Below are 15,684 nucleotides of genomic sequence, written 5' to 3' on the forward strand. Positions count from 1 at the left end.
TAGAAGTTATTCAGGAGAGAGTAGTTATTGTTATTTTATATTATGGTATCACCTATCTATTATGGTATTTGACTTTTATCATAATTTTTTATGCATCTGTCTCAGGCTTTTCATTGGTAGAAAATATGGCTTCCCTCAGTGCCTAACCAAGTGCCTGGCATTAAACAAGTGTTCAAATGTTTGTTGAATGAATGAATGAGTTGATTGAATAGATGAATAACACAGGATGAAAACAAGAAGTAAAAGGAGAAAGATTCATTTTATCAAGCAGTCCTGATATGAAACTAAAAACAAAATTGAAGTCCCGATTGAAGGAATCTTATGAAACAAGTAGAGGCTCTTGTCTAACAATGGGCTCCAAGAGGAACTGAGGTTCTGCTGATTGAAACTCTCTGTAAACATTCAGGCAAAAGGGCCTTTTTCCAGGGAGAACGTCCATAGGCAGATTTTACTTTCCAGGAGGCCAGGGATCCTGAATACTTTGTCCACCATTGTATTCGCAGCTCACAGAATACTGCCTGGTAGCTCAGAGATGTTTATTGAATGGATATCTGACTGAATAAAAAGCTTTCATCAGATTTTCACAGTGGTCTGTGACTCCAGAGAGTTTTTAGGGCTTGATAATATAGATGGAAAAAAATGAAACAGATGCCTGAGAGCTTTTCTTTCTTTCTTTTTTTTTTTAAGATTTTATTTATTTATTTATTTGAGAGAGAGAGTGAGCACAAGAGTGGGGAGGGTCAGGGGCGCCTGGGTGGCACAGCGGTTAAGTGTCTGCCTTCGGCTCAGGGCGTGATTCCCGCATTATGGGATCGAGCCCCACATCAGGCTCCTCTGCTATGAGCCTGCTTCTTCCTCTCCCACTCCCCCTGCTTCTGTTCCCTCTCTCGCTGGCTGTCTCTATCTCTGTCAAATAAATAAATAAAATCTTAAAAAAAAAAAAAAAAGAGTAGGGAGGATCAGAGGGAGAAGCAGACTCCCCACTGAGCAGGGAGCGCAATACAGGACTTGATCCCGGGACTCCAGGCAGTGGCTTAATCGACTGAGCCAACCAGGTGCCCCTCCCTGAGAGCTTTTATCTGGGCCAGAGCGCAGGGAAGAATCTATCATTATGGAATGATGGAGGAAACCCTCCCCCCATTCCTTCCAAAGCCTGGGTGATTCCCTTCTCAGTTGGCTTTCTGATTATTAAATTTGCAGATTCTCACATTCGTTTGTAGTCAGGCTTGAATCATAAGCCAACTTCTGCCTCCTACTACTGTGTGACTTTGTTTAAATTATTTAAGCTGTCTAGGACCAGTTTTCTCCAGTAACATCCACCTTCAGGATCTGACGAGTGGATCATCAAGTCAGAACATTGGTATAATGCTGGTGGATTACACAACCAATTTTGTGTCCTCTTGTGCTCCTCCCCACCCCAACTTTTTTGTTTGCTATATAAGACATTTGTTTACATCCGTTTACCCTGATTCCCAGGCCTTCAGGCAGTTCCCTGCTCTATCCAGTTTGTCTCTATTGGTCCGCAGAATTTGTTCATTGGGCTACATAAGTAAATATCAATTGTGGTCATTTACAAGAACTGCTGTCCAAATATGCCTAACTACTCTGCTGTACAAGAATAATGAAGGGAAACTCACATTTGTTGACTTCCCATTGTGTACCAGCACTACACTGGGCACTTTCATGCCTTATCTTACCCTACAAATTAGACTTGTCATTAAGTAGAAACATTGACAAAGTTTTTGCTATACGGATATTAATTTCATGCCTGGACCATAGTAGGCACTAAAAAATAACTGTTGACCAATAAACTTTCTTTTACCTTTTAACCTAAATTTCACAAACATTCAGCGTGGGCAGATGTGCTCCCAATCTTAAAATGACACTGAAAATTGGTTAAGTTCAGGGGGAAACTGGCCTGTCAGAAGCTGTTTTCAATACATTAACCAATAAATATTTACTGAGTAAATACTGTGCTCAAACTATGAAAAGACCTGGGGCTTGTGGAGCATACTATTTCAGGAACTGAGGTACTGGTTGGGGAGACAAGACTAAGACTAGGGAAAGGTGACCTCACTGGCTCAGACTGGGCCAGGTATGACTGAGAGTTGGATGGGCAGAAACTTCTGTAGGTTTTCAGGAGAGATCTCTTGGCAGGACTGAGCAAAGAGGATCTGGTGGGAAAGGACTAGATTCAGTGTTGGGACACTTGGGCTCTAGTTCTGGCTGAGGCTTAATGGGTTGGGAGACTTGGGGCAAGTCCCTTAACCTTTCCAGACATCAGTTTAGCATCTGGAAAGTAAAGTGGGGGTGGGGGTGGTTATTGTTGAACTTGCTCAGCCACTGAGTGTCTTCCAATTCTTAGGTTAAAATTTTCTGTCAGCCACACTTATTTTTCCTTTGAGAAGAAAATACTTCCTGTGCTTGAAAATAATTTCAAGTAAGTCAATCAATGGCATTCATCAGCCACTATACTCTAGGAGACTATGCCATAAATTCCACCCCCCACACACACACACCAAGGTTTTTTTTTTTAATGATTGTTATTTTTAATTGTGACAAAATATATATAACATAAAGATTTACCATCTTAACCATTTTTATGTGTACATTTTTAAGTATAGAAATTCAGTAGTGTTAGTTACATTCACCTTGTGCAACCATTACCATCATTCATCTCCAGAATTCTTTTCATCTTGCAAAACTGAAACTCTGTACCCATTAAACAACAGTAACTCCCCATTCCTGTTCCCCCCACCCTCAGCCCCTGGCAGCAACCATTCTACCTTCTGTCTCTATGAATTTGACTACACTAGTACCACAGATCAGTGGAATGTTATAGTATTTCTCTTTTTGCGACTGGCTTATTTCACTTAGCAAAATATCCTCAAGGTTTATCCATGTTATAGCATGTATCGGAATTTCCTTCCTTTTAAAAGCTGATTAATATTTCATTGTATGTATATACCATATTTTTTCTATCCATTCATCTGTTGATGGACCCTTGGGTTGCTTCCACCTTTTAGCTCTTGTGAATAATGCTGCTATGAACATGGGTATACAAATATTTTTTAAGAGATTTTCCTTTTAGTTCTTTGGGATATATACCCCAAAGTGGAATTGCTGGATAGCATGGTAATTCTGTATTTTTTAAGATTTTTTTTTTTAAGTAATCTCAATGTGGGACTCAAACTCACAACTCCGAGATCAAGAGTCGCACACTCCACTGACTGAGCCAGCCAGGTGCCCCTCATAATTCTATTTTTAATTTTTTGAAGAGCCACCATTCTGTTTTCCCTAGTGGTTGTACAATTTTAAATTCCCCCCCACAGTGCAAAAGGGTTCTGATTTCTCCACAGCCTTATTAACACTTATTTGCCTTTTTTTTTTTAATAGTAGCCATCCAATAGCTGTGAGATGTATGTAATTGTGGTTTTCATTTGCATTACCCTTGTGATTAGTAATGTTGAGTTTCTCTTCATGTGCCTATTGGCCATTTGTATATCTTTGGAGAAATATCTTCAAGTCCTTTGCCAATTTTTTAACCAGGATTTTGTTGTTGTGTTGCATTGTAAGAGTTCTTTACATAGTCTATATATTATTTACTCTTTAGCAGATACATGCTTTGCAAATAGTTCCTCCCACTCCATGGGTTGCGTTTTCACTCTGTTGTGTCCTTTGATGCACAGAAATTTTAAATTTTGATGTAGTCCAACTTACCTTTTTTTCCCCCTTTTGCTGTCTGTGCTTTCGGTGTCATACCGAGGAAATCATTGCCAAATCCGATGTCATGAAGCTTCCCTGTTTTCTTCTAAGAATTTTATCCTTTCAGCTCTTACATGGGAGTTCTTTGGTACATTATGAATTAAGTTCTGTATATGGTGTAAGGCAAAGGTTTAACTTCATTCTTTCACATGTTAATATCCAGTTTCCCCAATACCGCTTGTTGAAAAGACTAGATTTACCTCATGGCATGATCCTGGCAACCCTTGTTGAATATTTTCTTTACCATATGGGAAAGGATTTGGGGCTATAAATTTTGGGGGGCGGGTGGTACAGAAATGACCTGGTCTCTGTCTTAACGGAGCCTCAGTAGAGTTGACTAAGATTTTGTTTCAAAGAACTTTTGTCCAGCACGGTTTTGTGCTCAGTGCACACTGGGCCCATGTTTTCCCACACTTTGCCTCTTAAGCTTCCCATCCAACCTGTGAGGTGGTGGGTTGAACCCCTTTAACAAACTCAGCTCCCCAAAAGAGCACGGTTATGGCTTGTGCAGAGGCAGGCACAAAGTTAGGATTTGAACCCTGGATTCTTGGCTTCCTGCTATTTAAGGTAAGGTGGACTTCGGTGTTCTCATCTCTAAAATATGCGCAGAAATGAAATGAGATAGTCTCTACTGAACAGTCTGGCAACTGTAGGATCCTATGTATTAAGGATGCACCAAAACCAGGGGCCAAGCGTGAGCTGCAGACGTTGCGCCTGCAGAGAAGAGCGGAGGCCAAACAATCCGGAACGTCAGACTCTCAGGGCTGGAGGTCCGCCCCCGGGCGGACCCCAAATTTCATACCCGGAACCTGGGCGCGGCTGGGCTGTGCGATTGGCGCGGGAGGGCAACGAGCAACAGAAAAATGCTTGCGACGCGATTCTCGTTGAAATGCACCACAGTGTCTCCAGGGTGAGGCTTTACAAGTCTAACAATGTCCCCACAACCAGCTCCTTTGCTGTCTCTCCCTTTTACTCACCTACCGCGGAGTAGTTTCTTCTCCGTTGCCCCTTCACTGTGTTCCTTCTTGGTACGCCCCCACCCAGCCTGGGAGGGGCCGAGCTGCTGCCCGCGTGGACACCGCGCATGCGAATCCCCGTCGCGTGGGTGGGGGCGGGTGGGGGAGCACGGACCCCGCCCCTTCGCTGCTCCACGCGTGACGTCGCGGGGGGCGCCGGCCTCCGCCCGGCTCCGAGCGGTGAGAGGGAGGGGCAGGCGGACCCGACGCCGCAGGACCGGGAAGGGATGTTGCGGGTGTTGAGTGCCTGCAGGAGGGGCTTTGCGGGGGGAGGGGAGGCCCAGGGGCACCACCAGCAGCTGAACTCAGGCTCTGCCCTCCCCCTTGGTGCTTTTTCCCCCTTTCCAGATGTGCCGGGACGGGAGGCAGGGCAGGGACTGGGCATTTGTGACACCTGCATTTCCCTGGAGCCCTCCTTCTCCCCCCACCCCATATGTTTATCCCGTCTTCCAGATGTTCCTTTTCATCAGGCTGTCGCTTCTCGCTTGGGAAAGGGCACTCTACCTGGAAGCAGAGGACGGGTTTCAGACCTTGGCCCTGCCACTCCTCTGTGAAAGTCCCCGAACCTCAGTTTCCACCACAGTATTTTTTGCCTGGCTTCACCTGGTTTTAAAGATCAGTATGACACAGTGAAATAGAAAGGAAATGGACATTTGTTGAGTTCCTGCAAGGCCAAGTACAATGCAAAACTGCTTTATCTGTCCCATTTAGTCCTCATTATTTGGCCTTCTTTCACAGATCCGTAAGCTCACAAAGGTTAACTGATTTTTCTCACATAGCCAGTGAGTGTAAGTGGAGGATACAGATTGAAACGTTTTTGTTCCAGAGTGAGTTCTTTTCATCAGATACTTCCTTTGTCTAGGCTATTGGATGGAACTGTTCAGCCAAACCCTAGCCCCAGAGCAGCTGTTTCCTGAATTTCTCCCCTTGAGAATTCTCCTTTTGGGTTCCTCTTTCCAGCACAGTGTGCTCTGCTTTGCTTCTGCCTTGATTACTTCAGAAATGAAATACAGCAAACATTTTTTGAGTGTTGCAGGGGGATGAACACTTGGAGTTAAGAGCTTTGGATTCTCGTGCTGGCTCTGCCATTAACTGGCTGTATGGCCTTGGGCAAGTCCCTTGTCTTTTCAGTGTTAGCTTGCCTTTGAATAAAATGGGTAAGTGCCTTCTGACTGGCAGGCTCTTGTCCATTTCTTCCTTCCTGTCCTCCAGCAGGCTCTCCGTGGAGGCCCGGACCCCTCTCCTCCCCATGGGCAGCTGCCAGGCAGGGCACAACCTGCATCTCTGTCTGGCCCACCACCCACCACTGGTCTGTGCCACTTTGATCCTACTGCTTCTTGGCCTTTCAGGCCTGGGCCTAGGCAGCTTCCTCCTCACCCATAGGACTGGCTTGCGCAGCCCTGACATTCCTCAGGTGAGTACGTTCTTCATCCTTTTCACACAGGCCTGCTTGTGCTGCTAATCTCTCACCTCTCTCCCACTTTTCTTTTGCACACAGGACTGGGTCTCTTTCTTGAGATCTTTTGGCCAGCTGACCCTGTGCCCCATGAATGGGACAGTCACAGGAAAGTGGCATGGGCCTCAGGTCGTGGGCTTACTGACCACCTTGAACTTCGGAGATGGTCCAGACAGGAACAAGACACAGACATTCCAAGCCACGGTCCGGGGTAGTCAGATGGGATTGAAAGGTGAGATTAAGGAGGACTGTGGGTTGGGCTTCAGAACACTTACGGTTGGGTTCTGTCTCTGACCTCCCCAGCTTGGTGACCTTGGGCATATCCCAAGGCCTTAGTCACTTCTGCTGTAGTAAGGACTAGATACGTTCAGTGAACATGGTGACACTTTGTGGGTTCCGTGTAAGTGTTTTCTCTCTTCCCTTCCAGGTCTGAGGTCTTTTGAGTCTATCCTTGGAGGTGCAACAAGATGGGGTAGATTTGACCTAATGTTCTTTCTCATCCCTCTTGCTTTCTCCTCTTAGTGGCACCTTCTTTTTCCTCAGGGATATTCAAGAAGCATGTCTTGTTCAATTTAGCAAGTGTCCTGAGTGCCTGCTCTGTTCTTACCACAGCTCTATGTGCTATGGAAGATACAGAAAAAATTAGACATCATCCATTCCCAGAGAGCTTAGAGTCTTCTGGGAAAATGATGTGGGGAGGGGAGGGAGTCAGTGGGTGCCACTGATGCCTGTGTGAGATTTGGCCTCAGGTTCCTTATCTGAAATTGGGGAGATCAAAAGGGAGAAGAGAAAGGTGGAACTCTCTGGTTTCTGAGGTCCTCTCCAACACTCTCATTCTAAGATTCTTTTGTGAATTGCGTGTGTGTGGGTGTGTGTATGTGTGTGTGGCAGGGGGGAGGTCTCTAATGTCCAGATGTACTCGTGTGTGATCAAAGAATGAGAGTAGAGGAAAGTGTCTTATACAGTCTGTCATATACAGACTTGAGGTAATTTTTCCTGTTTTTATTTTGTAAATATATGTGCATCAGCTTTATTGAGATATGATCATATACCATAAAATTCACACATTTAAAATGTACAGTTCAGTGGCTTTTCATACCGTCGCACAAGTGTGCAACTATCACCACAATCAATTTTAGAGCATTTCATTCCCTCAAAAGAAATCCTGTACCCATTAGCAGTCGCTCCCCTCTTCCTCCTAACCTCCCAGACCCAGGCAACCACTTACCTTTCTTTTTCTGTAGATTTGCTCATTCTGAACATTTCATGTGCTCTTTTGTGACTGGCTTCTTTCAATCATTATGTTTTCAGGGTTCATCTGTGTCATAGCACGTATCAGTACTTTGTGTTTCTATTGCTGAATAACATTCGTTGTGTAGATATTCCACATCTTATTTATCCAGTCGTCCGTTGATTGACGTTTGGATTATTTCTACTTTTTGACTATTACAAACAATGCTGCTGTCAACGTTTGCATACAAGATTTTGTGTGATCATACATTTTCATTTCTCCCGGGGGAAATGAAATACCTAAAAGTAACTCTATGTTTAATCTTTTGAGGAACTGCCAGACTGTTTTCCAAATTGGCTGCACCATTTTGTGTTCCCCCAGCAGTGTGTGAGTTCCAATTTCTCCACATCCTTGCCAACACTTGTTATTAGCTGTCTTTTTATTCTAGCCATCCTAGTCATTGGGAAATAGTATCTCACTGTGGTTCTGATTGGCATGGCTAATGATACTGAGCATTTTTTTTTCATGTACTTATTGGTCATTTGTCTATCTTCTCTGAAGAAAATTATAATCAGAGTTTTGCCTTTTAAAAAAACTGGATAATTTGTCTTTCAATTATTGAGTTATAAGAGTTCTTTATATTTTCTAGATACAAGTCTCTTTGTTGTTGTTATTTTTTTTAAAGGTTTTATTTATTTATTTGACAGAGAGAGAGAGCACAAGCAGGGGGAGAGGCAGAGGGAGAAGCAGACTCCCCGCTGAGCAGGGAGCGCAATGCGGGGCTGGACCCCAGGACCCTGGGATCATGACCTGAGCTGAAGGCAGACAGTTAACCAACTGAGCCACCCAGGTGCCCCTCTAGATACAAATCTCTTACCTGATGTATGATTTGTAAATATTTTCTCCCATTCTCTGGATTGTCTTTTCACTTTGTTGATGGTGTTCTTTGAAGCAGAAAGGTTTTCATTTTGATGAAATCCAGTTTATTTTTCTTTCTTTCTTTCTTTCTTTCTTTCTTTCTTTTTTTTTTTTTTTTAAGATTTTATTTATTTAGGGGCGCCTGGGTGGCTCAGTCGTTAAAGCGTCTGCCTTCGGCTCAAGGCGTGATCCCGGCGTTCCGGGATCGAGTCCCACATCGGGCTCCTCTGCTGGGAGCCTGCTTCTTCCTCTCCCACTCCCCCTGCTGTGTTCCCTCTCTTGCTGGCTGTCTCTCTGTCACATAAATAAATAAAATCTTTAAAAAAAAAAAAAAGATTTTATTTATTTATTTTTCTGAGAGAGAGAGCTCACACACATAAGCCAGGGAGCAGCAGGCAGAGAGAGAAGGGAGAAGCAGAGTCCATGCTGAGCAGGGAGCCCGATGCGGGACTTGATTCCAGGACCCTGGGATCATGACCTGAGCCAAAGGCAGACACTTAACTGACTGAGCCACTCAGGCGCCCCCAGTTTATTTTTTCTTTAGTTGCTTGTGCTTTTAGTGTCTTGGTTAGGCAGCCTTTGCCCAACTCAAGCTCATGAAGATTTACCCCTTTATTTTCTAGTAAAATTTTATAGTTTTAATTCTTACATTTAGCTTTATGATCCATTTTGAGTTAATTTTTGTGAATGGTGTGAGGACGGGGTCCAACTTCATTCTTTTGCAAGTGGCTATCCAGTTGTCCTAGCATGTTTTGTTGAAAAGAGTGTTCCTTCCCTTAGAATAGTCTTGGCACCCTTATTGAAAATCAGTTGACCGTGGATGTATATATAGGTTTATTTCTGGACTCTCAGTTCTATTCCATTGATCTCTGTGTCTATCCTCATGGTAGTACCACACTCTTTTAATTACTGCAGCTTGGTATTAAGTTTGAAATCAGAAAATGTGAGTCCTCCAACTTTGTTCTTCTCTTTAAAAATTGTTTTGGGGTCGCCTGGGTGGCTCAGTCAGTTAAGCCTCTGCCTTCGGCTCAGGTCATGATCCCAGGGTCCTGGGATAGAGTCCCACATCGGGCTCCTTGCTCAGTGGGGAGTCTGCTTCTCCCCCTGCCTGCTGCTCCCCCTGCTTGTGCTCTCTCTCTGACAAATAAATAAATAAACTCTTAAAAAAAATAAAATAAAATAAAAATTGTTTTGGTTTTTCCAGAGCCCTTTAATTACCATATGAATTTTAGGATCAGCTTCTCAAATTCTGCTTCTGCAAACAAGTCCTGTTCTTTTATAATGGTTACAAACAGAATAATATCATCAAAGATTATTCTGGACAAGACAGAAAATAATCCACCTATGATTGCATCATCGAAGCAATAATTATTGAGCATCTACTATGTCCCAGGCCTAGGGAATATAGAGACGTGTAGGACATGGGCCCTTGCCTCAGGCTGCTTTCAGTCTAGCAAGGATACAGATGTGAATAGAAGTAAATACCTTTCAGTATGTGAAGTACCACACAAGATAAAGTGGGCATCCTCAGGAGTCTGTCAAGCAGGGTTAGCGAAGATAGGCTTTTCCAAGGGTTCAGTGCCTGAGCTGAGGCTTGAAGGGAGGGTTAGGAGTGTGCTCTTCCAGCCAGAGGGACAAGCATATGCAAAGGCTTGCAGACGGGGATCGTAATGGCATGTTTGAAAACTTCAAGGGGTTCAGTTTGACTGGTGCAGGGGAAGGAGTGTCGAATGAGTGGCAAAAGATGTGTTTGAGGAAGCGGACAGAATCCTCTGGAGGGTCTTTTGTGCCAAACCCAGGTAGTTGAATTTTATCTCGTACATTGGGCAAACTCAAAATTTTTGTCAGGAAAATAGTAAGGTTTTGTTGTTGTTGTTCTTTTAAAAAGATCATACTCTCTTGGCTGACTGCCTGGTAGAAGTGTGTCCAATGGCAGGAAGACCAGGTGGAAGGTAACGGTTGCAACGGAAAGATGATGAGGACCCGAGCTAAGACAATTGCCGTGAAAGACTGATCTGAGCGAGACATTGGCAGTAGATTGACAGGACTTGGTGACTGATGTGATCTGGGGAATATAGAGAAACAAGGGGTGGTTCTCTTAGAAGGTTTTGCATGTACATTTCTTAGTTGTCATTCTGATTTATATATATACTGGTTGTATTTCTCTTTTTTCACTTATGACTTCATTTTTTTTATTACTGCCTGGCCTGAACATTATTATTTTAATGGATGTAAGGTGATCCATTAAGTGGTTGGGCCATCATTTGTAATGCTTTTCCTAGTCTTAAACATCTCTGTTGCTTTCTATTTTTTTTGGTATTTTTTGTGAAGTCACAATAAACATCTTGGTATACTTGGCATCTTTCTTTTGAATCCTTTCCTTAGGATGAGTTTCTATAAGTGGTATTACTGAGTCAAAGGGAATCGACCTTTTTTTAATAGATAAATTCTTTTTGTTGTGGATTCAGACCACAAAGAAGTATACAAAGCACATGTAAAAATCCATCTCACCTCCCCTCCAGTGTCCACAGTTTGAGGGGCACCTTCTCAGTCACATTCTGGACCCGTTTAAAATTGTAACAGATACAGCCACATCGTCTTCTAAAAGGTGTCACTCATTGAGAGTGCCCATTTCGCCACATCTTCAGCAACTCTCATTATTACCAGTCTTTTTTATTTTTACCAATTTAATGAGCAAAGAAATTTCCTGATTGTTTTCATTTAGTTTCTTCTGATTGTTAGCGAGGTTGAACATCTTCTTGTAGGTTTATTGGCCATTGTCATGCCTCCATGAATTTCCTGTTTGTATCCTTTGCTCGTTTGTCTTTTAAGTTACTTATCTTTATCTTCTTGATTTTTAGAAGATCCTTATATATTCTGGATTGTAAACCTTTTTGCCAATTAAATATAGCCATTTGGGGGCACCTGGGTGGCTCAGTCTGTTAAGCATCCAACTCTTGGTTTCGGCTCAGGTCAGGATCTCATGGGTTATGAGATCAAGTCCCATGGGCTCCTCTCTCAGAGGGGAGTCTGCTTGAAGTCTCTCCTGCTGCCTCTCCCCCCAATAAATAAGTCTTCACAAAAAGTAGATAGGTATTTTCATCCATTCTGTTACTTTTTTTTTTTTAAGTTTTCTTTCATCATTGAGAAGCCTTCACATTACAAGATTAAGTTTATTGCTCTCACCGTTTACTCAAGCTTGTAGGTCTTGTGTCCTTTTTAGGAAGGCTTTAACTTTAAACTTAGAAAATATTCTTCTGTATTTTCTTTGGGTTTTGTTTTGTTTAATTTGTTTGTATAGATCTCTAACACATCTGGACTTTATTTTATAGTGTGAGATGAGTCTAACTTTTTTTTTTCCCCAACTGGAAATTGTCCCAAGGCCACTGACTAAATAGACCATCCTTTCCCCGCTAATTTGAAATGGGGTGTGAACCCTTTCATGGATTTTGATACTTAGTAGGAAACTACTTTCTTAAAAAGGACAGACTCGTTTAGACAGACTGACGTTGGCCATGTGTATCTGCCCCAGTTTCACTGCAACTTTGTGAGTATTGGCATGATTGTTTTATTGTTTGTAAAGAAACTTAATTTTTTGTTTATGTTGGTACACAGTTATTGCCATTTCTCAATGACACAGTGATAGTATATAGAGTACTCTATTGAATAGACTCAATGCCAAAACAGTTGGTACTTAAGGAAGCCTTAGAAATGAATGGAAGTCTGAAGATGGATGGCTTCCACCCCACCCTCCTTCTTCCACCGCCTCTCCTGTGCCTCTCATAGGATCTTCTGCAGGAGAGCTGGTCCTCATTACTGCCAGGGTGACCACAGAAAGGACCCCAGGAACCTGCCTGTATTTTAGTGCTGCTCCAGGAATCCTGCCCTCCAGCCAGCCACCCCTCTCCTGCTCAGAGGAGGGAGCAGGAAATGCCACCTTGAGTCCTAGAATGGCTGAGGAGTGTGTCAGGGTTTGGAGCCACGAAGGCCTTGTGCTCACCAAGTTGCTCACCTCGGTAAGAGCCTCAGATTGTTGGGGTTTCACAGACTGCCGTGCTGAATGCTCTGCCTTGAAGGCTGCTGGGGTAGTTACGTAGTAGAAAAGGCACAGGCTCTATAATTCTGCCTCAGAGGCTGTGTGACCTTGAGCAAGCATCTGAGCTTCTCTGAGCCTCAGCTTCCTCATCTGTAAAATGGAAAACATGATAATATCTCCTGATGCCAACAAATAAAGATGAATGAGAATGAATGTCAGGTGCCCAGTACAACACCTGCTACATAATAGAGATTGGATGAGTGACAGCTATTACTATTAACAATTGTCTTTAAACAGAATAAAATATGATCTCCACCTTAAAGGAATGCAGAAGCTGTAATAAGAGGTGGAATGGGCTAATCGCTATCATGGAGATGTGAGCAAAGTGTTATTCAAACACAGGGTAAGGAGCAATTAACCCTAACTTGAACATTTATGAAGAGTGCTTCACAGAGAAGGTGGCATTTAAGAAAGAGAATTGTGTACATTAGTTTATAATGTACAAAGTGCTTTCAGGTTCATTATCTCATTTGATCTTAAAATAGCCTTTTGAGGTAGCTGTTATTATCCCGTTTTACAGATGAGGAAACAGGCTTAGAGAGAGGGAGTAAATTGCCCAAGGCCACACAACTGGTTAAGTGGCAGACCCAGGATTGCACCCTATGCCTTCTGACTGCAGTCCTAGACTTTATCTGCCCTTTCAGGATGACCCTTGAAGAGGAGGAAGATGGGGGCGGAGAATGTGATGGAGGGGGCTCAGGAGAGGGGAAATACATTCCAGGCAAAAGGACCAGCAGGTGCACAGGCCTAAAGATTGAAAAGTGTTCAGCCTTTGAGGGGAGTCGATGAGGAGGGCTTAGGAATGACTGAGGGGAAGAGACAGGAGAGAGGCAGGGGCCTGATTGTGAGGCACCGTAACTCCAGGCTAAAACGCTATGACTTGATACTGCAGGCCATGGGGGCCAGTGGTGCTGGGTGAGAGAGACTGACTGAGTGGAGGAGACAGACCAGTTAGGAGGCTGCTGTGTGCTTTTCCCTCACATTTGCAAAGACCCTGGCGAGGAGCATCACCTGGGAGCTTAGAATCAGAGCAAATTCTGGTTTCCAGACCTGGCCTCCTTGTGCATATTTAAAATGTGGGCAGTAGTGGACACATTATGGGGGTTCACTTCAATGGTTGGGCAAGAAAGCAGTTCATAGGCCATTGAGACAATTAGCTTGTATAGAAATTACATTTTCCCTTTAGTTGGTCCCTGGATCCCCCCCGGTGGGGGGGAGCTTCTCTCTGTAGCTCTTGGCCCCGGGAATAAGATGTCTTCCCAGGGGAAGATTCCCGACCCTCCCTCCTTCTCATTCATTCCTCCTTCCCTCCCTTTGCCCACCCTTAGGAGGAACTGGCTCTATGTGGCTCCAGACTGCTTGTTTTGGGCTCCTTCCTGCTTCTCTTCTGTGGCCTTCTCTGCTGTCTCACTGCTGTGTGCTTCCACCCGCGCCGGGAGTCCCACTGGTCTAGAACCCGGCTCTGAGGGCACTGGCCTAGTTCCCATCTTGTTCTCAGGTAAGGTTCTTTACCCCAGTCCTGTGGGAGCAGGGGATGGGGTGGAGGTGGCGATTATAACTGAGATAGAGTCATTCCTAAACAATATGGTTTGGTTTTACTTGTTCTTGAACTTGATGTAGGTGGAATCATACATATTCTTTTGTGACTGACTTCTTGAGGTTAATGTTATGATTTTAAGATTCATCCATAGCTGTAGTTCACATCCAAGCTTTTTGGCAACAGTGGTGAGTTAACAGGGTTCAGATTTGCTGATGCATCCTGGATATGAATTATGTTTGCCTTGCTTTTGTCCTGAAATTCTGATACCCAGTTTTATGATGCAAATTTTGTAAAACTCACCTTGAACAGCGCAAAAGGATTGATGATGCCCATTTACTAGGCACATAGTATGTGCCCAAGCATTTTACATACACTTTCTTTTTTCCATCAGCCTTCACTGCATTTAGGAAAAGTTGATTTTGCTAACAGGATCTTTGGAGAAACATGCCTCACAAAGGTGGCAGTGGGTGGGAAACATATTGGCTAACTAGTCCATGTGTCCACTCATTAAGGAAAAAAATATTTCTGTAAAAAAGTCTCACTTTGTCAGGTGGAGGTCATATAATTTGAGAGTTATCTGTTGTGCATCAGGCTCTTAAACTGTTCTCAGCTTCAACAACTAGCTGCTGTACTCTAGGAGAGAGCCATGGGAGAAGTAAGAATAGCCCAAGCCTAGGGAAGGGCTCTGGCTGGAGGAACTGGATGCTCGAGATCAGCTTTGCTTATTTTGCTCAGGGCTAAGCTCCACCGACTTGGGATAGGAGATTGTGGAACCCTCCTAGCTTTTCTTAGATCTGAGTGGACTGGGACATGAAGGCTTTCTGGCTCCTAGCTGATCCTGGGGTCCTGAGGCTGCCCACTCAGTCGGGATGAGTGCCTGTGACCATGTGTAGTCGCCACTTCCTCTGCTCCTTCCTCACTCTGCAGCCATCCCAGAGCTTCCCCCAGGAGCCCTCTGATCTGCCTGTTTTTGGGTTTTTTTGTTTGTTTTTAAGATTTTATTTATTTATTAGTGAGAATGAGCAGGAGAGCACAAGCAGGGGGAGGAGCAGAGGCAGAGGGAGAAGCAGACTCCTGCTGAGCAGGGAGCCCTACGCTGTGGGGCTCCGTGGGCCTTGATTCCAGGACTCAAGGAGCGTGACCTGAGCTGAAGGCAGGCATTTAACTGAGCCACCCAGGCACCCCTGTGCCCTTGTTTTTAATCTTCTTTTTCTCCAGGTGTGAATCAACTTCTCCAGACTTTGTTCTAAGTTGGAAGAGATGTTACAGAAAATGGAAAGCTGGAATGTGGGGGAAAATAAAAGGCTTTTTTGCCCAATGTTGCCTAGGGTGTTTATTGGGGTTTGGGTTGAGGTGGGAATTTTAGGGTAGACAGGTTTGGGGGACTTTTCCTTGTTGACTCTTCAGTTTGGGATACAGGCTGGCATAGGGCATGGATTACTGCAGCTCTGTCCTCTATTGTGACTTGCCTTTGGAAAACACTTGGTTTTGATCGCCACCTCTGCCACCTTATGCCTTGTGTTCTTCTATGAAAGAAAACCCATAGTTCCAAGTAGTTGAGAGAATCAGGTGGGTATGGTCATGGGAATGCTTTGATGTAAATGCTGTGTGACCTTGGGTAGGTCATGCAATTGTGAAAGGCCTGCTTCCTGAAGGGATTTG

At 44.0% G+C, this 15,684-nt stretch overlaps 1 protein-coding gene across 4 annotated transcripts; it reads left to right on the plus strand.

Moving 5' to 3' along the window:
• The first annotated feature begins 4,803 nt into the window (after positions 1-4,803).
• TMEM219 (transmembrane protein 219) lies at positions 4,804-15,340 on the plus strand. Of its 4 annotated transcripts, none has more exons than XM_040635107.1 (6): positions 4,804-4,961; positions 5,994-6,195; positions 6,280-6,469; positions 12,173-12,402; positions 13,811-13,980; positions 15,241-15,340. In XM_040635107.1, the coding sequence occupies exons 2-5, from the start codon at positions 6,031-6,033 to the stop codon at positions 13,946-13,948; spliced, it is 723 nt and encodes a 240-aa protein (XP_040491041.1). In that variant the 5' UTR covers positions 4,804-4,961; positions 5,994-6,030; the 3' UTR covers positions 13,949-13,980; positions 15,241-15,340. The 4 variants fall into 4 exon arrangements, with proteins under 4 accessions (XP_040491041.1, XP_040491040.1, XP_040491042.1 ...); XM_040635106.1 differs by having other exon boundaries at positions 4,805-4,961; positions 5,997-6,195; XM_040635108.1 differs by lacking the exon at positions 4,804-4,961 and adding an exon at positions 5,752-5,891 and having other exon boundaries at positions 5,997-6,195.
• The last annotated feature ends 344 nt before the right edge of the window (positions 15,341-15,684 follow it).

This window comes from Ursus maritimus, unplaced genomic scaffold (assembly GCF_017311325.1).
Source record: "Ursus maritimus isolate PB19 unplaced genomic scaffold, ASM1731132v1 scaffold_2, whole genome shotgun sequence".
In the NCBI taxonomy this organism is placed as follows: domain Eukaryota; kingdom Metazoa; phylum Chordata; class Mammalia; order Carnivora; family Ursidae; genus Ursus; species Ursus maritimus.

What these genes read in the sequence shown, in the direction of transcription:
- TMEM219 (XM_040635107.1), top strand. Translation starts at nt 6,031, where the DNA reads ATGGGCAGCTGCCAGGCAGGGCACAACCTGCATCTCTGTCTGGCCCAC. An exon ending in GCAGCCCTGACATTCCTCAG is followed by an intron (nt 6,196 to 6,279) that starts GTGAGTACGTTC and finishes TTTTGCACACAG; the next exon opens with GACTGGGTCTCTTTCTTGAG. An exon ending in TCACCAAGTTGCTCACCTCG is followed by an intron (nt 12,403 to 13,810) that starts GTAAGAGCCTCA and finishes GCCCACCCTTAG; the next exon opens with GAGGAACTGGCTCTATGTGG.